Source organism: Mytilus edulis, chromosome 3 (assembly GCF_963676685.1).
Source record: "Mytilus edulis chromosome 3, xbMytEdul2.2, whole genome shotgun sequence".
NCBI lineage: Eukaryota > Metazoa > Mollusca > Bivalvia > Mytilida > Mytilidae > Mytilus > Mytilus edulis.
In genome coordinates this window covers 55444673-55472644 of record NC_092346.1, presented here as the reverse complement: position 1 = coordinate 55472644, position 27972 = coordinate 55444673, and the positions used below count along the sequence as shown (strand labels likewise).

General features: G+C 31.5%; 4 protein-coding genes and 1 long non-coding RNA gene across 5 annotated transcripts; all 5 read left to right on the top strand.

Moving 5' to 3' along the window:
• The first annotated feature begins 761 nt into the window (after positions 1-761).
• On the top strand, positions 762-1310 carry LOC139515323 (cdc42 homolog). The gene has a single exon (XM_071304890.1). It carries the CDS (start codon positions 762-764, stop codon positions 1308-1310), a length of 549 nt encoding a protein of 182 aa, XP_071160991.1.
• Positions 1311-3793: 2483 nt separating this feature from the next.
• Positions 3794-4294, top strand: LOC139515322 (cdc42 homolog). Its single transcript, XM_071304889.1, has one exon. The coding sequence runs from the start codon at positions 3794-3796 to the stop codon at positions 4292-4294; it is 501 nt and encodes a 166-aa protein (XP_071160990.1).
• A 6039-nt stretch (positions 4295-10333) lies between these two features.
• Positions 10334-10882, top strand: LOC139515321 (cdc42 homolog). The gene has a single exon (XM_071304888.1). The coding sequence runs from the start codon at positions 10334-10336 to the stop codon at positions 10880-10882; it is 549 nt and encodes a 182-aa protein (XP_071160989.1).
• A 5997-nt stretch (positions 10883-16879) lies between these two features.
• On the top strand, positions 16880-17428 carry LOC139515320 (cdc42 homolog). The gene has a single exon (XM_071304887.1). It carries the CDS (start codon positions 16880-16882, stop codon positions 17426-17428), a length of 549 nt encoding a protein of 182 aa, XP_071160988.1.
• Positions 17429-25457: 8029 nt separating this feature from the next.
• LOC139516889 (uncharacterized) lies at positions 25458-26836 on the top strand. Its single transcript, XR_011663038.1, has 2 exons — positions 25458-25688; positions 25888-26836. It is a non-coding gene; the product is annotated as an uncharacterized lncRNA (long non-coding RNA).
• Positions 26837-27972: the final 1136 nt, after the last annotated feature.

Sequence of the window (27972 nt, the reverse complement as noted above, 5' to 3'; positions counted from 1 at the left end):
CTTAAAATTTATTATCTATGTAGACAGTATTAAGTAATCAAAAGAACAACACGAGAAATAGAATTAGGAAATAGCAAGTGAGCAGTAAAAATCATATGTTTGTATAAATGGTTTTAGAAAGAAAGAAAAAAATGACGGTGTAACACAATATCAGATAACCTTAAGATTTGTAAAACTTTCATAACCCAAAAAATAACGAGTTCCTGCTTCACTCATTCCGCATGTAGTATTGCACACAATATTTATGGAATTATAAGTCACCAATGCAGGACAATATATGGGATCATGGCTACAAAAGATAGAGTAGATCTGTCGTCAACAATGTACTATTTTCTAAAAGTACCACCATTTTTCTGTATCATGTATGTACTATGGGTTTTTCTGCATCGAATTTACGAACTATCAAATATCAAAACAAATAAAACGAGACAAAATCTTAATGTTTAATAACAAAGAATTGTTTCCTTTTAGCTAAAATTGCAATACCAAATTGCTAAAAATAAAACAATAAAACGTTTCATATTTCAGCCACAAGCAGTGAGAGAGGTTTCAAGGTTGAAACACTTGGGGGTAAATTTGATCACACAGGGTTGTCATTTATAAACAATAGAATCTTCTCTTAGTAGGAGATCTTTATAAACAATGGATTTATCCAGGCAAACGACTCGGGATCTATAAAAGGGCTGAAGATTTTACATTTGGCATAACACTTTTCTACTGACTTATTGCACGTTTAAAGATTTAAAACAGAAATTGAAAACATGGTTTGCTACGAGAACACTGTTTCCTGTGCCATTGTTGGTGATGGAATGGTAGGCAAGACATGCCTTGCTAAAAGATTTGCTGGAAACCAATTCTCAGACAAATATGTTGCTACGGTTGCAGAAACAACAACTGGATCTGTGTCTGCTTACGGTGACAGATACAGCGTCAATATCTATGAAGATCAATCAGCAAGATGCAAAACAATAACAGAAGCTGACGTCATTGTTGTATGCTACAGTACAGTTGACAAAGAATCATTTGAAAACGTCAAATCGTTTTGGATTCCAATGGTCAGAAAAATAAATAAGAAGAAACCAATTGTTTTAGTCGCTACACATAGTGACATGCGTGATGAGAACAATACCGACCATGTATCAGACGCTGAAGGACAAAACTTTATGAAATCAATAAATGCTGACTATTACAATAAATGTTCTGCTGCTACAAATGAGGGAGTAAAGAATGTCTTCGAAAGTGTCGTCTGCGCCGCTATTAGATATAGAAAAAAGAAAACCAATGTGCTTAAACGTATTTTCGCACGATGAACTTGAACTTATCTCTGCCCGGAGATAAACCTATACTTTACACATCTTCAAATGTGTCCAAATAGCAAAATACTTGCTGTCAAATGACTTTGAGAAAGAAGGAGTTGGAGATGGAATGTACCACTGGTGTACATTCCAAAGACGGATTGAAATACTGCTGTCGAATTACAGTGATTGAGATGGAGAATAAGTGGTGCCGGTGATGTTCAAGGACAAACAGTTACAAAAACAATGTGAAATTAATTACGATGATAAACTTTAAGAGAAAAAAACTTATATGTTGAAAAGACACAACCAATACTTGTATATTATTGTATTACTTTAATTTTTGTTGTTTGAATAAATTATCTTACATGAAAATGATTTGTTGTGTTAACCATTTACTTATGATATACTACAGGGATGACATGTAACAGTTCTTACAGTCAGTAAGCTTTTGATACAAATCGATGGAAAGTATACCAATTGAAACAAAACAACAATATTACTGGATACAACACAATGAACACTCATAAAAAAAGACGAAACAACAAAAACAAAGTACATAAAAAAATCACAAAGTAAAATACAGGTTGCGGATACAATGTTTAAAATGTTTGTGCTCCAATTGGTTAAGCAATTCCCGGTCAATGTCCACTCGTTTTATAACGTTCGATTTATTTGTTCTGTACATTATCAACACATATTATAAAATATTGCAATTTGTTTCAACACCTATGACAAATGTTCACATATAAGGCATAACCAAAAAGAGATAGAAGATGCGAAGCGGATATAAAACACTTAAGAAACTAGCATCGTCATGGCTAAAAAGAACAAACGACAAAAAGACAAACTAGTTATCAAAGAATGACATAGAAAAAAAGACCGAGCAACACAAACTCCACCAAAACATGGGTCATCTCGAGTTATGTGTATCCCACTTATATCAGTCCTTCATCTTTCTGTACCAGCATGGTTCTAGAGACAATTCTATTTTCATTGGCATACTTTCATCTTATCTTGAAGTCAGAATCAGTGAAGTTGCCTGTTCAAAATCATGAAATCTTTGTTGTGGACAAAACTTCCTTAGAAGCAACCATACTTTAATTTTGACCGATAGCCATATGCCACTCCGAAATAGAAAATTTGAAGTGTGGAAACTGAAATCATAATGTGATGTATCAAAATTTCAATGAAAATAAAATGTTACAAAAAAATGCATTAGAACGACAAATATTTTGTGAGATATTTTCAGCTGGATGACCCTTACAGAACATAGGTGGATCGCTCTGTTGCTTCTATTGTTTGACAAATATCTCCTGCAAAGTGACAATTCTATTGTCTATAAATTCGTATGTATGTGATTGTATTAGCCCCCTGGAGTTATACTATATGACCATGTCACGGCTTTTGGTGTGTAAATTGATATTGTTTTATTTATTTCATTGTTAGTTGTGTGTAAGTGATAATTTTGTTTACTTTTAGTATAATATATTTACAATGAAGACAATCTAAGTACTAATACAAGTTTTGACAAACAAATAACAATTCTGTCTTTTTTAACTTTCGGCTAAGTACATATTATTTTTGTTAAACCATGTTGTACAATATGTTAAATATAAGTTATCAGAACAAAATACACAATGGAAAGACATTCAAGAAACAAGAAATGTCCCCTTTAAGATATTCATAGTAAGTTCTTAAAATTTATTATCTATGTAGACAGTATTAAGTAATCAAAAGAACAACACGAGAAATAGAATTAGGAAATAGCAAGTGAGCAGTAAAAATCATATGTTTGTATAAATGGTTTTAGAAAGAAAGAAAAAAATGACGGTGTAACAAAATATCAGATAACCTTAAGATTTGTAAAACTTTCATAACCCAAAAAATAACGAGTTCCTGCTTCACTCATTCCGCATGTAGTATTGCACACAATATTTTTGGAATTATAAGTCACCAATGCAGGACAATATATGGGATCATGGCTACAAAAAATCTGTCGTCAACAATGTTCTATTTTCTAAAAGTACCACCATTTTTCTGTATCATGTATGTACTATGGGTTTTTTTCTGCATCGAATTGACGAACTATCAAATATCAAAACAAATTAAACGAGACAAAATCATAATGTTCAATAACAAAGAGTTGTTTCCTTTTAGCTAAAATTGCAATACCAAATTGCTAAAAATAAAACAATAAAAAGTTTTATATTTCAGCCACAAGCAGTGAGAGAGGTTTCAAGGTTTAAACACTTGGGGGTATATTTGATTACACAGAGTTGTCATTTTTAAACAATAGAATCTTCACTTAGTAGGAGATCTTTATAAACAATGGATTTATCCAGGCAAACGACTGGGGATCTATAAAAGGGGTGAAGATTTTACATTTGGCATATCACTTTTGTACTTGCTTATTTCACGTTTAAAGATTTAAAACAGAAATTCAAAAAATGGTTTGCTACGAGAACACTGTTTCCTGTGCCGTTGTTGGTGATGGAATGGTAGGCAAGACATGCCTTGCTAAAGGATTTGCTGGAAGCCAGTTCGCTGAACAATATGTTGCTACAGTTGCAGAAACAACAACTGGATCTGTGTCTGCTTACGGTGACAAATACAGCGTCAATATCTATGAAGATCAATCAGCAAGATGCAAAACAATAACAGAAGCTGACGTCATTGTGGTATGCTACAGCGCAGTTGACAAAGAATCATTTGAAAACGTCAAATCGTTTTGGATTCCAATGGTCAGAAAACTCAATAAGAAGAAACCAATTGTTTTAGTCGCTACACATAGTGACAAACGTGATGAGAACAATACCGACCATGTATCAGACGCTGAAGGACAAAACTTTATGAAATCAATAAATGCTGAATATTACAATAAATGTTCTGCTGCTACAAATGAAGGAGTAAAGAATGTCTTCAAAAGTGTCGTCTGCGCCGCTATTAGATATAGAAAAAAGAAAACCAATGTGCTTAAACGTGTTTTCGCACGATGAACTTGAACTTATTTCTGCCCGGAGATAAACATTTACTAAACACATCTTGTGTTAAGAATAGCAAAACCTTTTGCTACCAAAAGACTTTGAGATAGAAGTAGTTGGAGATGGAATGTGCCACTGGTGTACATTCCTACGATGGATTAAAATGCTGCTGTCGAATTACAGTGATTGTGAGACGAAGAAGAAGTAGTGCCGGTGATGGGCAAGGACACGAACTTACAAAAACAATGTGAAATCAGTCACCAGTTTGAACTTAATGAGAAACGAAATAATTCATTGAAAAACAATATCAAATTAGTCATGATGATGAATTTGAAGAAAAAACTTAAGTGATGAAAAGACACAAATTATTATTGTTAATTATTGTAAAATGATAACAGTGATTTATGTTATGAAATTAAATTATTTTATATGAAAAATATGTATTTTGTTTGCTATATCCCTCATAATACATTGAAAGGAACGAAAGGTTGTTACAGTCAGTAACATTATGGACGAAAATCATTGAAATGTTTTCATATTGAAACAAAACATCAATGTTAATGGGAAAAACTTTGATTTTTATTTAAAAGCAATTAAAAACGTATAAATGGGATACAACTACTTGTTGAAGGAGAAGCATTAAAAACGGTCGGAGGTCATAAAAAAACCCACGAAAAACATGCAATATTCCAAACCCAATATAATAAAACAAAAACAATTCAGGTTATGGTTAACTTAGGTGTTCTCTGTTATTATAGACGAGATCCACTAGTTGTGTTAATGTGTGGATAAATTACTCAGTTCACATCCAACACATGTCAAATATTCATATATCAGAAAAAATACAGATGAAGAAGATACTGAAGGTGTATTAAACTCTCATTATTTGATGCGACTGTTATAGAAGTGAGAGGTTTAGCAAGCTATAAAACCAGGTTCAATCCACAATTTTCTACATAAACAAATGTGTGTACCAAGTCAGGAATATAACAGTTGTTATCCATTCGTTCAATGTGTTTTATCTTATGATTTTGTCATTTGATTAAAGACCTTCGTTTTGAATTTTTCTTGGAGTTTATTTGTGATTTTTAAATTTTCTCATACAATGATGAGAGCTGACAAGACCATATAAAAAAATACAACAATTAAAAAACTCAACTAAATACTACATAGAAAACTAGATACTTAATAAGACAAACTCTCTCATATAATGGAGATAATCTCAGGTTATATTTATCCGACTGATTTCAGTCTTTCGTCTGTCTGTGTTCACCTTATGGTACTTCTAATGACATTGGTATGCTTAGATCTTATCTCACATTTCTCAGGTTAACCATAAGTTAATGGGTCTATTAAAAATCATGATAAATTGTTGTGGACAAAACCGCTTCAGAAGCCTTTAAACTTTATTTTCGACTGATATGTATATGGCACAACGAAAAAGAAAATTCTATGTTTTGCAAAACTGAAATCATAACGTTGTGTATCTAAATTTAGATTTATCGCTCTGTTTCTTCTTTTGTTTGAAAATATCTCCTGCAAAGTGAAAATTCTATTGTTTATATATTTGCATGTATGTGATCATATAAGCCCCCCCTGGAGTTCTACCTATATGATCATTTCACTGCTTGTGGTGTGTAAATTGATATCGTTTGATTTATGCCATTGTTTTCTGTGTATAGTTGACAACTTTGTTTACTTTTAGTATCATATACCTAGACTGTAGACAATGTAAGTGCTAGTTCTAGTGTTGACAAACACATACAACTTTTCTGTATTTCAACTAACTACCAAATACTATTTTTTTCCCTGTTAACACATTAGTTGCATAAAGTGTTACGGGTATGTTAATAGAATCAAATACACAATGTAAAGATAGATCAAAGAAACCGGGAAAATCATGTAAAAGATGTTCATAGTAAGATCTCAACCTTTTATATTAATTTTAACAGTAATCTTTAAAGAAAAAGAAAAAAACAAGTGAGCAAAAAAATCATATGCCTTTAAGAAAAAACTTGAGTTTAGACAGAAAAATCTGGCAGTTCAGAAATAACACGCAGACTATCAAAGAGTTATCAGCATAAATACTTTAAAGTCCAAAGATAAACTCAGTTCCTGCTTCACTTATGGCACATGTTGTATTACACACGATAAGAGGTCATAAGTTATAAATGCAAGCAAATATATCGGATCACAGCTTCGAAAAATGAAACACATCTGTCTTCAGCAATGTAGTCTTTTTTATAGAAGCAGTGACCCTATTATTGACATTTGAAACGTTTCTAAGCAGTATTTTGCAAATGATTTGGAATTTTGAATCCTCAATGCTCTTCATTTTTGTACGTTTTTCATAACTATTTTGATATGATCGTCACTGATGAGTCTTTTGAAGACGAAACGCGCGTCTATCGTATTAAATTCTAATTTTAATACCTTTGATAACTATTTACGGAAACGAACGCTATTAAAGTTTGTTTTTAAATGAAACACTTAAATTTGCAGTGTAGCTAATAACTGTGTTGTTACTTAAGATAGAAAGATACCAAGGAAAATATATATATTCCTTTTTATCGATAAGTTTGTTCAATGAAGAAGGGTTGGCTATGATACATATGTTCTACTCTTACTAATAAGTTTAATAGTAATAAAGAAACTTCAAACATTAGGTTTGGGTTATCTGATATCCTGTTATCTTAGCTTTCGGACCCTGTTTGGAGTAAATCTCAGGAAAATGTCGACGATATGTGTGCATATGCTCCGTGTTGAAGACCTATACTGTTTTTATTTTATAAATTGTGACTTGGATGGAGATTTGTCTCATTGGCAATCATACCACATCTTCTTATTCCTATATCACTTTAATTGGATTTTACATTCCGTTTAAAAACACCATATACCCTGTCATCATTTGCTATGTTTTGCAACTAACTAGAAACATGTTTGTCGGTATTCAATCCATGAGCAGTATTGTACTGTGATCAATAAAATAACCGATCGTCTGGCGTAGATATAAAATAGTCCTGATATCTATGATGAGTTTATTTTGTATGAACTATCTAAGTAAGTCTTGATTCACTTTGCAGAGTAGTCCTGCATTACAGAATCAAACCATCTGAACGCACCGGTTTCATTTAATTTAGAAATCCAATTGATACACTAAAAGATTTTTTGTTTGTGTATTCAAAATGGGCTGAACATAAGTAAACTACTCCTGCTACATCTCTATGTCACTTTAAATATAATCAAAACGTATACTAGTGACATCTATATAGCTAACGTAACGGAGCCTGTATATCAAAATGTAAATCATTTCCAAAGGAATATAGTAAGGGCCCGATTGTATATATGTGTAGATTAACTTAAATAAGAAGTTCATTACAAATAGAAAGTAAAGATTGCATATGGCAAACTCATTTAGACAGCAACCTGCACATTCAGTCTGAAAAGCCATCTAGAAATGTCAATCAATTTGACTCTAAAGCCTCTTAAGCAGGTTATTTACAACGATATACTACTATTGCCTTATTAAGGAGCAGTAAACTTTAAGTAGACATTTGCCATGTACTCAACCAGACGTTTCTCAAGGCTAACATTGACCAACTAATATTAACAAATAAAAAAGGAAAACAACAAAAAGTACCATTTGATTCTATTTATTTAAGCATTTACTGTAAGAATGTATATTTGATATTTGATTTCATTTGCAACAGCTTTTTATTCAACAACTGATCCTATTGTCTAATGACTGAATTGATTGTTTTCTGCAGAATAACATATCACAGATACATGTAATGATAATTAGTAATGAATTCTTCCTTTCATTGATTTTGAATCGTTTCCACTATTGATATTCCAAATCCTAATGTGTATAACTGACTATTTTGTCGAAAGGGAAGAATATTTTTGAGCTTTTACCTGGTTTATTTAGTCGTTTATTAATTTTGAAATGATGACCAGAAGAAAAAGTTTTGCTCAAATACATTGTATAAGGTTTGCATTATGATCCAAGTTCATTTTCGATCGAAATTCAAACCAAATGCAGCTTGGGCTTACATAAATTATCTGTTTTCATTAAATTACCAAAGTCCTTTCCTATTAAGGTACATTGTTCACTTAAACCTAATTAGCGATCCCATTTACGTGAACCCTTCATAATGTAAAGGAAAATAAAAGCTACAGTGAATTGAATAAAAAAAAAAGAATAAATATACCACCTGACAATCTAGATAACAAATATGAGAAATTGAAATTTATTTTTCATGCACTAGGTCCTTTTTAAAAAATGTCTAGAATATGCAAATAAAGTCATAACGTTATGTGGAAATCCAGAAATAACATCCAATTAAAGAAAAATATTTATCTACTGTATCACTTTGGTACTGTGAATTTCCTCATTCTTATGTAAAGAATACTAGACATTTTACGTTGTTTTATATCCAAATCATCTCGAAATCATTTTGATGAAATCGTATTTACTTTCCCACATGCATTGCAGCATTTTAATTACGCACACAAGACATCAAGAAATACACTTGTTAATCCAAATATTTCCATAAAATTTTCATCCAAGCTACTTAGATAAACTTGATTTGTATTATAAAAAGCAAAGTATCAAAGCTTTATATATAGAGGAAACCAAGTTCCATTACATGTAAATATCGCAATATGTCCCTTGTGTTGACAATATTACCACCAGGTCGCCTCATGTTACACCTATTGTTATATCTCTGTGGGGAATATGTTTCTTTGTTCAAAATCAAAACAATTCATTTAATAGCTTTCTGTGTGACTGATACAATCATTTAAAACAAAGGCAAGTAAATAATGAATAGATACCCACTCGAAGTTTGAAGTGTAAGCAAAATTGTGTATTAACTATAGTAAAGGAGTCATCATTTTTATATTAATATACTCATCATAGATACCAGGACTAAATTTTATATATACGCCAGACGCGCGTCTCGTCTACAAAAGACTCATCAGTGACGCTCGAATCCAAAAAAGTTTTTAAAAAAAAGCCAAATAAAGTACGAAGTTGAAGAGCATTGAGATCCAAAATTCCTAAAAGTGTTGCCAAATACAGCTAAGATAATCTATGCCTGAGGTAGAAAAGCCTTAGTAGTATTTTAAAAAATTCAAAATTTTGTAAACGGTTAATTTATAAATATAACAATATCAATGATAATTTATGTCAGCACAAAAAGTGCTGACTACTGGACTTGAATAATTGTTTGAAGAAAATGCTTCATCTATTGCTTATGCATGAGTGTCCAAAGTTCGACTTGATGATTTATTTTCCTTCTTGACTGGTTTGCAAGGGACTTCACTTTCGACAGCATATTGTAATTTTTAAACGAAGTATGCGGTATGTAAAATTACTTCTTTTGATGTACCTAAAAACTAGAATAACAAATTTTTGCTATACTGTTGTTCCGTTTTGTATAAGCTTTTGATTTACAAATATTTTTGTCTTGAGCATCACTGCAGAAACAGTAATTGTCGCAATGTGCACCAAGGACAGTAAAATTGGTACCGATTATGTTTTACTTATTAATTATACGTCTGTTATATTTTTAAACTATATGATTACAGAACACCCTGTTTTGTGTTTTCCTTTCCCCTTACTGTACTGCTTACTGGTAATGTATTATGTTTTACTGCATCGAGTTTACAAACTATCAAATATCAACACAAAGAAAAACTAGACAACATCATAATTAAGGTTCAATAACATGAAGTTAACAAAGAAATGTTTCCATTAAGCTAAAACTGCAAGAGAAAAATGCTATAAAAAAAACAATAAAACGTTTCATATTTCAGCCACAAGCAGTGAGAGAGTTATCCAGGTTGAAACACTTGGGGGTAAATTTGATCACACAGGGTTGTCATTTATAAACAATACAATCTTCTCTTAGTAGGAGATCTTTATAAACAATGGAATTATCCAGGCAAACGACTCGGGATCTATAAAAGGGCTGACGATTTTACATTTGGCATAACACTTTTCTACTGATTTATTACACGTTTAAAGACTTTAAACAGAAATTGTACAAAATGGTTTGCCAAGAGAACACTGTTTCCTGTGCCGTTGTTGGTGATGGAATGGTAGGCAAGACATGCCTTGCTAAAAGATTTGCTGGAAGCCAATTCTCAGACACATATGTTGCTACGGTTGCAGAAACAACAACTGGGTCCGTGTCTGCTTACGGTGACAAATACAGTGTCAATATCTATGAAGATCAATCAGCAAGATGCAAAACAATAACAGAAGCTGACGTCATTGTTGTATGCTACAGTGCAGTTGACAAAGAATCATTTGAAAACGTCAAATCATTTTGGATTCCAATGGTCCGAAAACTCAATAAGAAGAAACCAATTGTTTTAGTCGCTACACATAGTGACAAACGTGATGAGAATAATACCGACCATGTATCAGACGCTGAAGGACAAAACTTTTTGAAATCAATAAATGCTGACTATTACAATAAATGTTCTGCTGCTACAAATGAAGGAGTAAAGAATGTCTTCGAAAGTGTCGTCTGCGCCGCTATTAGATATAGAAAAAAGAAAACCAATGTGCTTAAACGTGTTTTCGCACGATGAACTTGAACTTATCTCTGCCCGGAGATAAACATTTACTAAACACATCTTGTGTTAAGAATAGCAAAACCTTTTGCTACCAAAAGACTTTGAGATAGAAGGAGTTGGAGATGGAATGTACCACTGGTGTACATTCCTACGATGGATTGAAATGCTGCTGTCGAATTACAGTGATTGTGAGATGAAGAAGAAGTAGTGCCAGTAAGGGCAAGGACACAAACTTACAAAAACAATGTGAAATCAGTCATCAGTTTGAACTTAATGAGAAACGAAATAATTCATTGAAAAACAATATCAAATTAGTCATGATGATGAATTTGAAGAAAAAACTGAAGTGATGAAAAGACACAAACTATTATTGTTAATTATTGTAAAATGATAACAGTGATTTATATTATGAAAATAAATTATCTTATATGAAAAATATGTATTTTGTTTGCTATATACTCATAATACAGTGAAAGGAATGAAAGGTTGTTACAGTCAGTAACATTTTTGACGAAAATCATTGAAATGTTTTCATATTGAAACAAAACATCAATGTTAATGGGAAAAACTTTGATTTTTATTTAAAAGCAATTAAAAACATATAAATGGGATACAACTACATGTCGAAGGAGAAGCATTAAAAACGGTCGGAGGGCATAAAAAAACCCACGAAAAACATGCAATATTCGAAACCCATTATAATAAAACAAAAACAATTATTATAGACGAGATCCACTAGTTGTTTTAATGTGTGGATAAATTACTCAGTTCACATCCAACACACGTCAAATGTTCATATATCAGAAAAAATACAGATGAAGAAGATACTGAAGGTGTATTAAACTCTCATTATTTGATGCGACTGTTATAGAAGTGAGAGGTTTAGCAAGCTATAAAACCAGGTTCAATTCACAATTTTCTACATAAAAAAATGGTGTGTACCAAGTCAGGAATATGACAGTTGTTATCCATTCGTTCAATGTGTTTTATCTTATGATTTTGCCATTTGATTAAAGACCTTCGTTTAATTTTTCTTGGAGTTTATTTGTGATTTTAAATTTTCTCATGCAATGATGAGAGCTGACAAGACCATATAAAAAATACAACAATTAAAAAAACTCAAATAAATACTATCTAGAAAACTTGACACTTAATAACACAAACTCCATCAAATAATGGAGATAATCTCAGGTTATATTTATCCGACTGATTTCAGTCTTTCGTCTGTCTGTGTTCACCTTATGGTACTTCTAATGACATTGGTATGCTTAGATCTTATCTCACATTTCTCAGGTTAACCATAAGTTAATGGGTCTATTAAAAATCATGATAAATTGTTGTGGACAAAACCGCTTCAGAAGCCTTAAAACTTTATTTTCGACTGATATGTATATGGCACAACGAAAAAGAAAATTCTATGTTTTGCAAAACTGAAATCATAACGTTGTGTATCTAAATTTAGATTTATCGCTCTGTTTCTTCTATTGTTTGAAAATATCTCCTGCAAAGTGAAAATTCTATTGTTTATATATTTGCATGTATGTAATCATATAAGCCCCCCTGGAGTTCTAACTATATGATCATTTCACTGCTTGTTGTGTGTAAATTGATATCGTTTGATTTATGCCATTGTTTTCTGTGTATAGTTGACAACTTTGTTTACTTTTATTATCATATACCTAGACTGTAGACAATGTAAGTGCTAGTTCTAGTGTTGACAAACACATACAAATTTTCTGTATTTCAACTAACTACCAAATACTATTTTTTTCCCTGTTAACACATTAGTTGCATAACGTGTTACGGGTATGTTAATAGAATCAAATACACAATGTAAAGATAGATCAAAGAAACCGGGAAAATCATGTAAAAGATGTTCATAGTAAGATCTCAACCTTTTATATTAATTTTAACAGTAATCTTTAAAGAAAAAGAAAAAAACAAGTGAGCAAAAAAATCAGATGTCTTTAAGAAAAACTTGAGTTTAGACAGAAAAATCCGGCAGTTCAGAAATAACACTCAGACTATCAAAGAGTTATCAGCATAAATACTTTAAAGTCCAAAGATAAACTCAGTTCCTGCTTCACTTATGGCACATGTTGTACTGCACACGATAAGAGGTCATAAGTTATAAATGCAAGCAAATATATCGGATCACATCTTCGAAAAATAAAACACATCTGTCTTCAGCAATGTAGTCTTTTTTTATAGAAGCAGTGACCCTATTATTGACATTTGAAACGTTACTAAGCAGTATTTGGCAAATGATTTGGAATTTTGAATCCTCAATGCTCTTCATTTTTGTACGTTTTTGACTTCATAACTATTTTGATATGATCGTCACTGATGAGTCTTATGAAGACGAAACGCGTGTCTATCGTATCAAATTCTAATTTTAACACCTTTGATAACTATTTACGGAAACGAACGCTATTAAAGTTTGTTTTTAAATGAAACACTTAAATTTGCAATGTAGCTAATAACTGTGTTGTTACTTAAGATAGAAAGATACCAAGGAAAATATATATATTCCTTTTTATCGATAAGTTTGTTCAATGAAGAAGGGTTGGCTATGATACATATGTTCTACTCTTACTAATAAGTTTAATAGTAATAAAGAAATTTCAAACATTAGGTTTGGGTTATCTGATATCCTGTTATCTTAGCTTTCGGACCCTGAGTAAATCTCAGGAAAATGTCGACGATATGTGTGCATATGCTCCGTGTTGAAGACCTATACTGTTTTTATTTTATAAATTGTGACTTGGATGGAAATTTGTCTCATTGGCAATCATACCACATCTTCTTATTCCTATATCACTTTAATTAGATTTTACATTCCGTTTAAAAAAATCATATACCCTGTCATCATTTGCTATGTTTTGCAACTAACTAGAAACATGTTTGTCGGTATTCAATCCATGAGCAGTATTGTAATGTGATCAATAAAATAACCGATCGTCTGACGTATATACAAAATTTAGTCCTGATATCTATGATGAGTTTATTTTGTATGATCTATCTAAATAAGTCTTGATTCACATTGCAGAGTAGTCCTGCATTACAGAGTCAAACCATCTGAACGCACCGGTTTCGTTCAATTTAGAAATCCAATTGATACACTAAAAGATTTTTTGTATCTTTGTTTGTGTATTCAAAATGGGCTGAACATAAGTAAACTACTCCTGCTACATCTCTATGTTACTTTAAATGTAACCAAAAAGTATACTAGTGACATCTATAAAGCCTGTATATAACAATGTAAATCATTTCAAAGGAATATAGAAAGGGCCCGATTGTATATATGTGTAGATTAACTTAAATAAGAAGTTCATTACAAATAGAAAGTAAAGATTGCATATGGCAAACTCATTTAGACAGCAACCTGCACATTCAGTCTGAAAAGCCATCTAGAAATGTCAATCAATTTGACTCTAAAACCTCTTAAGCAGGTTATTTACACCGATATACTATTATTGCCTTATTAAGGAGCAGGAAACTTTAAATAGACATTTGCCATGTACGCAACCAGACGTTTCTCAAGGCTAACATTGACCAACTAATATTAACAAATAAAACAGGAAAACAACAAAAAGTACCATTTGATTCTATTTATTTAAGCATTTACTGTGAGAATATATATTTGATATTTGATTTCATTTGCAACAGCTTTTTATTCAACAACTGATCCTATTGTCTAATGACTGAATTGATTGTTTTTTGCAGAATAACATATCACAGATACATGAAATGATAATTAGTAATGAATTCTTCCTTTTACTGATTTTGAATCGTTTCCACTATTGATATTCCAAATCCTAATGTGTATAACTGACTATTTTCTCGAAAGGGAAGAATATTTTTGAGCTCTTACCTGGTTTATTTAGTCGTTTATTAATTTTGAAATGATGACCAGAAGAAAACGTTTTGCTCAAATACATTGTATAAGGTTTTCATTATGATCCAAGTTCATTTTCGATCGAAATTCAAACCAAATGCAGCTTAGGCTTACATAAATTATCTATTTTCATTAAATTACCAACAACCTTTCCTATTTAGGTACATTGTTCACTTAAACCTAATTAGCGATCCCATTTACGTGAACCCTTCATAATGTAAAGGAAAATAAAAGCTACAGTGAATTGAGTAAAAAAAAAGAATAAATATACCACCTGACAATCTAGATAACAAATATGAGAAATTGAAATTTATTTTTCATGCACTAGGTCCTTTTTAAAAAATGTCTAGAATATGCAAATAAAGTCATAACGTTATGTGGAAATCCATAAATAACATCCAATTAAAGAAAAATATTTATCTACTGTATCACTTTGGCACTGTGAATTTCCTCATTCTAATGTTAAGTCATATTAGACATTTTACGTTGTTTTATATCCAAATCATCGCGAAATCATTTTGATGAAATCGTATTTACTTCCCCACATGCATTGCAGCATTTTAATTACGCACACAAGACATCAAGAAATACACTTGTTAATCCAAATATTTCCATACAATTTTCATCCAAGCTAGTTAGATAAACTTGATTTGTATTATAAAAAGCAAAGTATCAAAGCTTTATATATAGAGGAAACCAAGTTCCATTACATGTAAATATCGCAATATGTCCCTTGTGTTGACAATATTACCACCAGGCCGCCTCATGTTACACCTATTGTTATATCTCTGTGGGGAATATGTTTCTTTGCTCAAAATCAAAACAATTCATTTAATAGCTTTCTGTGTGACTGATACAATCATTTAAAACAAAGGCAAGTAAATAATGAATAGATACCCACTCGAAGTTTGAAGTGTAAGCAAAATTGTGTATTAACTATAGTAAAAGAGTCATCATTTTCATATTAATATACTCATCATAGATACCAGGACTAAATTTTATATGTACGCCAGACACGCGTCTCGTCTACAAAAGACTCATCAGTGACGCTCGAATCCAAAAAAGTTTTAAAAAAAGCCAAATAAAGTATGAAGTTGAAGAGCTTTGAGATCCAAAATTCCTAAAAGTGTTGCCAAATACAGCTAAGGTAATCTATGCCTGAGGTAGAAAAGCCTTAGAAGTATTTCAAAAAATTCAAAATTTTGTAAACGGTTAATTTATAAATATAACAATATCAATGATAATTTATGTCAGCACAAAAAGTGCTGACTACTGGACTTGAATAATTGTTTGAAGAAAATGCTTCATCTATTGTTTACGATAAGTGTCTATAAAGTTCGACTTTATAATTTATTTTCCTTCTTGACTGGTTTGCAAGGAACTTCACTTTCGACAACATATTGTAATTTTTAAACGAAGTATGCGGTATGTAAAATTACTTCTTTTGATGTACCTAAAAACTAGAATAACAAATTTTTGCTATACTGTTGTTCCGTTTTGTATAAGCTTTTGATTTACAAATATTTTTGTCTTGAGCATCACTGCAGAAACAGTAATTGTCGCAATGTGCACCAAGGACAGTAAAATTGGTACCGATTATGTTTTACTTATCAATTATACGTCTGCTATATTTTTAAACTATATGATTACAGAACACCCTGTTTTGTGTTTTCCTTTCCCATTACTGTATTGCTTACTGGTAATGTATTATGTTTTACTGCATCGAGTTTACAAACTATCAAATATCAAAACAAAGAAAAACTAGACAACATCATAATTAAGGTTCAATAACATGAAGTTAACAAAGAAATGTTTCCATTAAGCTAAAACTGCAAGAGAAAAATGCTATAAATAAAACAATAAAACGTTTCATATTTCAGCCACAAGCAGTGAGAGAGTTATCTAGGTTGAAACACTTGGGGGTAAATTTGATCACACAGGGTTGTCATTTATAAACAATACAATCTTCTCTTAGTAGGAGATCTTTATAAACAATGGAATTATCCAGGCAAACGACTCGGGATCTATAAAAGGGCTGAAGATTTTACATTTGGCATAACACTTTTCTACTTGCTTATTTCACGTTTAAAGATTTTAAACAGAAATTGTACAAAATGGTTTGCCAAGAGAACCCTGTTTCCTGTGCCGTTGTTGGTGATGGAATGGTAGGCAAGACATGCCTTGCTAAAAGATTTGCTGGAAGCCAATTCTCAGACACATATGTTGCTACGGTTGCAGAAACAACAACTGGGTCCGTGTCTGCTTACGGTGACAAATACAGTGTCAATATCTATGAAGATCAATCAGCAAGATGCAAAACAATAACAGAAGCTGACGTCATTGTTGTATGCTACAGTGCAGTTGACAAAGAATCATTTGAAAACGTCAAATCGTTTTGGATTCCAATGGTCCGAAAACTCAATAAGAAGAAACCAATTGTTTTAGTCGCTACACATAGTGACATGCGTGATGAGAACAATACCGATCATGTATCAGACGCTGAAGGAGAAAACTTTATGAAATCAATAAATGCTGACTATTACAATAAATGTTCTGCTGCTACAAATGAGGGAGTGAAGAATGTCTTCGAAAGTGTCGTCTGCGCCGCTATTAGATATAGAAAAAAGAAAACCAATGTGCTTAAACGTGTTTTCGCACGATGAACTTGAACTTATCTCTGCCCGGAGATAAACATTTACTAAACACATCTTGTGTTAAGAATAGCAAAACCTTTTGCTACCAAAAGACTTTGAGATAAAAGGAGTTGGAGATGGAATGTACCACTGGTGTACATTCCAAAGACGGATTGAAATACTAATGTCGAATTACAGTGATTGAGATGGAGAATAAGTAGTGCCGATGATGTTCAAGGACACAAACTTACAAAAACAATATGAAATCAGTCATCAGTATCAACTTAAAGGGAAACGTAATAATTCATTGAAAAACATTATAAATTAGTTATGAGAATGAATTTGAAGAAAAAAACTTAAATGGTGAAAAGACACAAATTATTATTGTATATTATTGTAAAATAATAACAGTGATTTATATAATGAAAATAAATGATCTTATAAAAAAAAATGTGTTTATTTTGTTTGATATGTACTCGCAATACATTGAAGGAATGACATGTAAAGGTTGTTACAGTCAATTAATTTTTGATAAAAATCAATGAAAAATATTCATATTTAAACAAAATATCAATGTTACTGGGTAACACACTTTGCTTTTAATGCAAATAAAAACACATCATTATAGACAACATCATGAATACTTCATGAACAAGATGAAAAATCAAAACTCAACAAAAGATTACCAATTCAAATAAAGGTTGTTAAGTTTTTCGTAAATTTTATGGTCCCAATGGTTTATCAATTCCAAGTCATGATCTACTATTATATGATGTTCATACGACAGCTTAATTGTGTTTAAAATAGAGAAACATTTCTCAAGACCTATGTAAAATGTTCAGGTATTCGGAATAAAAATAGGCAAAAGATACGAAGGGAATATTCAAAACAAAATGTTAACAAAATACAACAATATACAAAAAAAATATTTCTTCAGATCACGTATCACGTTAATAAAAATTATTAAGCGATAACAACAACGCAAAGCGAAGAATACCAAAAGGACATGCAGACTAGAAAATTCGAAAAGAAAATTGACAACGCCGGGCCTAAAAAAGAAAATAAAAAACTTGTCGTACAATTTATAATTTTTCGTTGTCTTATTGGGTTTGTATAACAGATTGATTAAAACAACATAGAGTTTTAGGCTTCAGCAGTTTTCTATAAAAAAATACATATCACTTAACAAAGATGACGTTGATTGTTATCGTGCGTTATAGAAGTGCAAATACACACTGAGGAATAGTAAAACGTTATACATGGGTTTTTAAGAAAAATCTGGAGGAAATTCCTTTTTTCTATTTTCTGTTCAATATATATAGAGATTGAACCGATAGATAACAATTTTGACAATACGAGCGAACCACCAAACCTTTACTGATACCTCTCTGTTGATATGGTGTGACATTTGAGTACAAATCATGATGATTTCAACTTCCTTTTTTACTATTTTCGAATGGTACTTTTGCTTCATATTATTGTTTGGTCGATTAAAAGGACATGTCGTTTACAACAAAGATTTCGTGATTTTTAATGAGCACAATCACTAAATTGTAACTTCGAAAACACTAATGTAAGATGAAGGTATACCATGGTCAATAAAAAAATCCTTTTAAATACAGATAAAGGACTAATTAATATATTTCGGATAAACATAACCTAAGCAAATTTTTTTCGACGGGTTTCGTGTATGTTATTCTTTAGTTTTCTATGTGTTATGTAGCTTTCTTAGGTTTTTGTTTTTTATTTTCGTTTTTGCCATTGTGTTTTCAGTTTTGATTTATGTGTTTTGAATGTCCCTTTCGTAACTTTTGCATTCTGTTTCACCCTAAAGCATTGTCATAGGTTGGGTAAATTTTTTATGATCTTAAAACTTGTGTTAAAAATGTGCTGTACAACTTATTCTTTACTGGACCGTTGTTTGTTTTTCGTCTTTTTTTCTCTGAGAAGTAGTATTCATGATGTCTCTATTTTATCAATGTCTTCATGCAATACAACATCATTCTTATTTGAACTTAAGTCTAAACTTGTAACTAAGTAGTATTTATACCTTTACAGGTCATTCCTTCAATATACAATCAATAAAATATTAAGAGAACAAATATTTTTTTTCGTAAAATTTATTTTTAAAACATAAATTAAAGTAATTGTTGTTATCATCTTTACAATAATAAACAAGTATTGTTTGTGTCTTTTCACTAAGTCAATTCGTTTCTCTTTAAAGTTCATAAATATGACTGATTTCATATTGTTTTTCTAAGTTCATGTCCTTGAACATCACCGGAACTACTTATTCTCCATCTCAAACACTGTAATTCGACAGCAATATTTTAATCCATTGTCGGAATGTACACCAGTGGTACATTCCACCTCCATCTCCTTCTATCGCAAAGTCTGTTTACAGCAAGTGTTTTGCTATTCTTTACACAAGATTTGTGTAGTTAATGTTTATCTCCGGGCAGAGACAAGTTCAAGTTCATCGTGCGAAAACACGTTTAAGCACATTGGTTTTCTTTTTTCTATATCTAATAGCGGCGCAGACGACACTTTCGAAGACATTCTTTACTCCTTCGTTTGTAGCAGCAGAACATTTGTTGTAATAGTCAGCGTTAATTGATTTCATAAAGTTTTGTCCTTCAGTGTCTGTTACATGGTCAGTATTATTCTCATCACGCATGTCACTATGTGTAGCGACTAAAACAATTGGTTTCTTCTTATTTAGTTTTCGGACCATTGGAATCCAAAAGGATTTGACGTTTTCAAATGATTCTTTGTCAACTGCACTGTAGCATACCACAATGACGTCAGCTTCTGTTATTGTTTTGCATCTTGCTGATTGATCTTCATAGATATTGACGCTGTACTTGTCACCATAAGCAGACACAGATCCAGTTGTTGTTTCTGCAACTGTAGCAACATATTGTTCAGATAACTGGTTTCCAGCAAATCTTTTAGCAAGGCATGTCTTGCCTACCATTCCATCACCAACAACGGCACAGGAAACAGTGTTCTCGTAGCAAACCATTTTTGAACTATACTTAGATTGGTTTTCGTCAGAGTTTTTAAATCAACAAATGTGTTATGAAGAAAGTTTAAAGTCGCCTGCCTTTTATAGAACCTAAGTTGATCGCTCCGTCTCTTCTTTTGTTTGATAAAATATCTCCTGCAAAGTGACAATTCTATTGTTTTAAATTTTGTATATATGATCATATTAACCCCCTGGAGTTCTACCTATATGACTATTTCACTGCTTGTGGTGTGTAATTGATACTGTTTCATTGATTTCATTGTTTGTTAGTATAGTTGCTATTCTGTAAAACATTATATGCTTTGACTGTCATAATCTTTGTGCTAGTACAAGTATTATTCACTAACATATAAAAAGTCTATCTCGTGTATTGATAGAACTTCTAAATACTTATCATTGCTGCTTTTGCACATTGCTACTTGTCATTATATTATTATTGTATAAGTATTGATTGAACTTCCAAATACTAATTATTGCTGTTTTACACATTGTGACTTGAATGTAAAGTAGTCTCATTTACACCCATACCGAATCTTCTTATTTCTACAAACACATAAGGTTAATTGATATCGAAGATAATGGAAAGTTAGCTAATTATTCATAAGTAGAAACAGAATCAATAAGGATGAACTCCCATACCTCTCTAGACAATCCAATGGCCTGATGAAAAACAGCAACCAGCAGTGCACAAATATATACAAAGAAAACTTAAGATTGGGGAGCATAATGATTATCACTGCAACGTTTAGAAGATTCTGCTCAATTTACGGCACCCATTGTGTTTATCATGATAAACGAAAACTCGCTGATAAGTCACATTATGTGGTTTACTTATAGCGGGAAGAGATGTTTGGATCAGGCCTACGAAAATGAAAAATATCTATAGTCATTGATAATCTCGTTTTAACCTAAATTATTAGCCTGCTATCATTGGTGGTTTTAATGGGTCCAGTAGGTCGATGCCACTGCTAAAAAAAAAGCTGGAAACATTAATGGTGCGGTCATTTTTATTCGGTATTTTTGTTATTTTACTTTTTATTATCCGTTCCGCTTAAATTTTTCTATATTTGAAACACTTAGGATCAATCATACATCCTTATCGTTTTTTGGTTACATTTTCTTTGTTTGGTTTAAAAACTGTTAATATTATTTTTCATAATGCCTTCCTACTGATTTAATTCGAGACCCACTGGCGATCCTTATGTAACAAGGAGCACGTCTGACGTTAAAAAGTACAAGCCTGGTATCATTGAAGAGTGTTTTTTTAAGCAACAATCCTCTAATTTAGCTTTTTTTGTGAAAAAAAACGATTGTCCTAGAATATGGTAACAAGTAGAAAAGTAAATTCAAGTTTCTTGTTTTACGAAAAATCTTTTAGAAAAAATAATGAAAACTTGAAAGGTACAAAAACGATGCATTGGTAAAATGACATAAAATATTTGATACTTTTTAATGATATTTGTACTTTTAATGTCTTTATATCGTAAAAATTTAGCCTATAAATACATTTTTATTAAACGAGAAATATCAAAATTTTGCCAAAAAAACATCAATTTTGTTAATAAACTGATTTTAAATAACCAAAATATCTTAATAAAATATTATTCTATCAGCATCAGTAAATATAAAGTATTACGAGCATTTTAAATGGTAAAAAACTCAGGAGGAATGATAAAAACATACAAAGTTATTCGGGCATTGAACATTTTGTTTTCAACATTCGTTGTCTGACATGGAAAAAAGGACAGAATATACCAAGGCAACAATTTAAAACAAGTAGTCACAAAAGCCGGACTAAACCATGACTTAAAACAACATTTTAAACTCTACACCGAAAATGAAACATGAACAGCATTTCGAAGGAGGCTGCACTCGAAAAATTTAGGCAGTTCCTGTCCTGCAATGGGAAATATTTGAAACATAATATTTGTTACTTATTTGAACTGTTAACAATTTAATATGTGACTTTGGTACCTGTACCAAGTCAGGATTGTGACAGTTATTTTCCATGCAGTTCTATGGTTGATATGTCTTTAATGTCTTATTTGGTCATGTTTCCCTTTTTGTAATTTACCCTGGGTTTCACTTAAAAAAATAACTTGTTCCTAATGTGCATAGAACATTTTGTGTTATCAAACGTTTTTGAACATTTTTAAATGAAGCTCAAATTTTATTTTTTTCCCTTTAAAATGGAAATGAAAATGAATCATTGACACATAAATCTGCAAAAAAAATCTAAATTAAGAAATGTTTATTTTTTTTTACTGAAAGCAAATACAAAACATAACAATTTAGAAAAAAAAAATTATAAAAAAGGGCTATTAATAGTATGAAATTCAAAACAGTGTAGCTGTGGCCATTGATTGACACATTAAAATCATTCATTGACTGGGACAATTTAGGTGAACGTTTGTATGTAACGACCAATGCTCACTATGTACTTTTTAAAGACACTTAAACTATGGGGTCACCAAAGGTTCTCAACACCTAAATAAAGTAATTCGAAAAATTAATCAGAAATAACACGATATTTTGATTTATATCAATTATATAAATCAAAACACAAAGGTTATTCCTGATTAATTTTTCGAATTATTTCATAATTAAAGGCGTTAAGAAACCTTTGTTGACCCCACAGTTTAAATGTCTATCGTAGGTACGTCATGAACAGTGGTTGTTGCAGACAAACGTTCACGTAAATTGTCCCAGTCAATGGATGATTTTGATGGGTCAATCAATGGCCACAGCTACACTGTTTTGAATTTCATACTATTTGGTCATGTTTCCCTTTTTGTAATTTACCCTGGGTTTCACTTAAAAAAATAACTTGTTCCTAATGTGCATAGAACATTTTGTATTATCAAACGTTTTTGAACATTTCAAATGAAGCTCAAATTTTATCTTTTTTCCTTTAAAATGGAAATGTAAATGAATCATTGACACATAAATCTGCAAAAAAAATCTAAATTAAGAAATGTTTTTTTTTTTTTTTTACTGAAAGCAAATACAAAACATAACAATTTAGAAAAAAAAAAAACTTATAAAAAAAGTCTATCAATATGTATGTTCAGCTCTAAATCATTTCAGAAACCAATTAATTAAATCCAATTTATGAAAATATCTGTCACTGTTACACGTTTGCGTTGAATAAAAGGAATATTTAAATGCTCCACCTTTATTATATCCATAAACGTAAATGTACATCACCACATTAGAACAGACACTGTAATTGCATTCACAGAACACTTGTTTATAAAAAAAGGTATATCAAATTTTCCTCCAAACTACGTTGTTGCAGGCACGGGTTTTGAAATCAAAATATGCAAAATGTTTCATGCTTTTTATATAGAGGAAAAGAAGTTGCTTAATAAAGCAAATGAATAGCATACATGCTCCCAATATAGACAATGTATTACCACCTGGACGCCTCATATTACTGCCTTTGTAAGATCTCTGCAGGGAATATATTCTATTGTTCAAAATCAAAACAAAAAATATGATACCTTTCTGTTGGCCAAATGTAAGTGTATTGTTTAAAACAAAAGCGGTTTTACAATAAATAGACACCCCATAAAGATTGTGCCAAAATAATGCGAGCTGGAGTATTCAGAATATACATTTTTGTACCAATGTTTTGTTTTCGGAAATTATAAAATTCTGATGAATGGACACTTATGGCCTAAGTTCTATGATATAGCTGTTCGTGTATGTCATTGCTTCCTAAAATTCTTCCTGGGTCTGTATATGGCCAATGACTATGTACATATCTGTTTGTATCCAGTTCTTAACTATTTCCAGTAGTAAGCAAGTGTCTCTGTCACAGAAATTTTATATATGTGACTACTTTTAAGCTTTCTTAAAATACTATGAATGTATATGATGATGGAAGTTTTTAACGACCTTGACACAGTCGGTTATAAAGGTATTATCTATATCTTACCTTTTAATCTAGTTTACCCTGATGGTGTCAACTAGTACTATTCAGGACAGTTCTATGATGGATTATTCTGATAGTTCTGGAGAGAGGAATGACCTTTTTTTATATTGTATATGCTCTTCGCTTTATCAATACTGAATGACTATGTCCTTTTTTTTATATAAGAAACATGCAAAAGAATATGTGAATCTATCTTTTCAAATCTCTAACTAAACTGTAGTTATATTTATGCAAGTATATATAAAACAGAAGATGTGGTATGATGCAGTATCGCAAGTTTTGACATCAAAAGACACTTAGGTTTCAACTGCCTTATGCAAAGTTGACCTAAATAAATTTGAGTATATTGTTAGGTCCTTTTTCCAGGTTATTAGACATTCTTGGTTTTCAACTTTTCTGCTTTGGGCGTTCCTGATGATGTTACATCCAGAATAGCGCTTCAGAGGCGTTCTGTTTTCAGTTTTTTTGCAAAAGTTGTCTCTTTGGTTAAAAATGAAAATGCGGTAGTCTTAATTAAGACATAGGCTACAAGGTATAGCTACAAGGTATAAATAACAATATAAGAAAAATGTTAGTAGGATGATTGCCAATGAAACAACTATATATCTATTCGGGGATCAAAAGATAAGGATGTCAATAATAAAAAAAATCAATACCATGTAGTAAGCAAAGTCAGTTATTAAATTGTTATTCATGTTTGTTGTTCCTTTAATTTTCTCTTTGTTCATTGTGAACTTATAATGTTTGATAATTTTCACTGTAGAGTTTAAAAACTATCAAATATCAAAACAAAGAAATACAAACAACATCAAAATAATCAATAACATGAAGTTAACAAAGAATGTTTCCTTTTTATCTACAATGAGATAAAAGGGCTAAAAATATAACAAGAAGAAAGTTTCAAATTTCAACCACAGGCAGCGATAGAATCGCCTTGGTTGTAACACTTGGGGGTATATTTGATCACACAGTATTGACAGTTTTCAAACAATGGAATCTTCACTTTGTAGGAGATCTTAATTGACAATGAATTTACCAAAGCAAACGACTTGTGAACTATAAAAGAGCTGAAGATTTTACCTGCTTGCATAACACTTTTTCTACGTACTTCAACGTTTAAAGATTTTTTTTTAAATCGAAAGAATGGTTTGCTACCAGAACACTGTTTCCTGTGAAATTGTTGGTGACGAAATGGTTGGTAAGACATGCCTTTCTAAAAGATTTGCTGGAAGCCAATTCTCAGACAAATATGTTGCACAGTTTCAGAAACAACCAGTGGATCTGTGTCTGCTTATGGGGACAAATACAATTTGAATATTCATGAGGTAAACATATAAATAAATATTATTAAAGAATCTTTACAAATATCTATAAAGACAAATTTTGAAAATATATAAAATAAGATTAGATTAAATTTATTTTAATTCAAAAGAATATTGAATTGTATTTACACAAACATTGATTCAAAACATAAATGAATTTTATTTTATAGTTTACTCATGATTCTCTCATTTATCTTTTCAGCATGAAGAAAAATCAACAAGATTACAAGCAATTACAGACGCTGACGTAATCATTGTAAGCTATAGCTCAGTTGACAGTGAATCATTTGAGAATGCCAAATCCGTCTGGGTTCCAGAGGTCAGAAAACTTCACAAGAAAAAGCCGATTGTTTTAGTGGCAACTAAAATTGACATTCGTGATGAAAATAACACTGATCACGTGTCCGACACTGAAGGACAGAATTTAATGAAATCAATAAAGGCTGACTACTACAACAAATGTTCTTCCGCTACTAATGACGGAGTCAAAAATGTCTTTGAAAGTGTTGTTTGTGCCGCCATTAGATACCGAAAGAAGAAGACAAATGTACTGAAACGTGTTTTCTCACGTTGAAAAACTGAGAGAATTCTCTCATCCCAGAGTTGAATAATATGATTATAAACAGATATCAGTATGAAGATAGATTGAAGCCTGATACTTTAAGTCCACGTCTGCTTGCATTGTACCACCGGTGTACATTTGCAATACGGAGCAGAGTGAAGGCATAGATGCAGGCGATTCTACCATACCATTGAAAAACGCAAACTTCGTACAGTGATCGTTTCCATTCCGGAACAATTTTCATTAAGTTTGCGGATCGAAGCTGGAACGCAGGCTGCTGAAAAGTTTGTGAATAACCTTGCACAATGACAATAGTATGGTCCATTACGCCGTAATGGAGCAAATACGAACACACATTGGGAAATAAATGAATAGGACATGGTGAATATTAGCATACCAATTGACACTTACAACGATTGTCAGCTGTCTGAAACTGACACTGGTGATGTTTTATGAATATTGAACATTGCATGACAAACAAAACTCTTTCAAATTATGATAATCGAAGTGACAATGAATTCAATATGTAAAAAAATATAATGTATCAATTTTTTACGTATTATGAATATTAAAAAAAATTAAAAGTACATTATGGTGTTTTTTGTTTGTAAAAAATTATGATAGTCATGTCAATTCACAAACATTTTCGCAAAATAAATCAAAGAAACATACACATACAACATACAACTCGTGAAAAAATTAAACACTTCGAAATGAAACTCTTGATACAGGTATTACATTGTCAAACAGATGGATTTATATATGACTTAAACATCCAGTTAGTTGTTTTTTGTTTTTGGTGGGTTTTTTTCTAACAAATATCTTACAAAACAGGTGGTTATACAACGAATGGGATGTACAGAAACTGTGATCAAAACAAACATGGCATGGTCAGTTTATTTTCGATCTATAAGTTTGGATTTTCCTCTGGTATCTTTCACCCCTCTTTTAAACCTATATATCAATTAAGTTTTACTACACTTACTTAAACATATGCCAATAGTTGACTCTCAGTGGATTTTATCACTTCGGCTTATTCAAAAATAAGGTAATGAGGTGTTATTGCCATAAAGACATCTATCCTGCAAAGTTCAAATGAAGTGAATGTAAGCAATTATTGGCAACTGTACGTACGATCTTCAACAATGAGAAAACTCAATTCCGTATAACTGGCTCTAAAAGGTCCCGCCATGATTGAGAATAGTAACGGCCTTATTTGTAACAAAACATATTACGAAAAATCATTTATGACAAATATGAACTTATGACAACCAATAAACTACAGACTCCTGACTTGGAACAGGCACATGAAAATATGGCGGGGTTAAACATGTTTGTGAACACTAAATCATCCCCAACCTTGGACAGTGCTGTTACAGCACATCACAATTACAAACTATAAAAAAACAGCTGAAGGAGGCTCAACTCATCAGTTCGATACAAAGCAGAAATACATCAAACTGAAACACAGATCGGACGTGGCAGGGTATTTATCCATCCCTCATCCCTAACAACCAAAAGGTTCAGATCTTGGAATTCTTTCTTTATTCTATGGCAAAAATGTGCAGTGACTGTTCGCATTTCTAATTTTAATTTTACAAAATTTCTACGTAAATTATGAATTGTGTAAATCTTTTTTTTTTGTTTTTGTTATACATTAACAATAAAGCATCACAAAGCAATAATACAAATTTGTGGTCAGTTTTATGAAATAAAATATGACAC

Excerpts from the sequence above, each read along its gene's own strand:
- LOC139515323 (XM_071304890.1), top strand. The coding sequence starts at position 762 with ATGGTTTGCTACGAGAACACTGTTTCCTGTGCCATTGTTGGTGATGGA.
- LOC139515322 (XM_071304889.1), top strand. The coding sequence starts at position 3,794 with ATGGTAGGCAAGACATGCCTTGCTAAAGGATTTGCTGGAAGCCAGTTC.
- LOC139515321 (XM_071304888.1), top strand. The coding sequence starts at position 10,334 with ATGGTTTGCCAAGAGAACACTGTTTCCTGTGCCGTTGTTGGTGATGGA.
- LOC139515320 (XM_071304887.1), top strand. The coding sequence starts at position 16,880 with ATGGTTTGCCAAGAGAACCCTGTTTCCTGTGCCGTTGTTGGTGATGGA.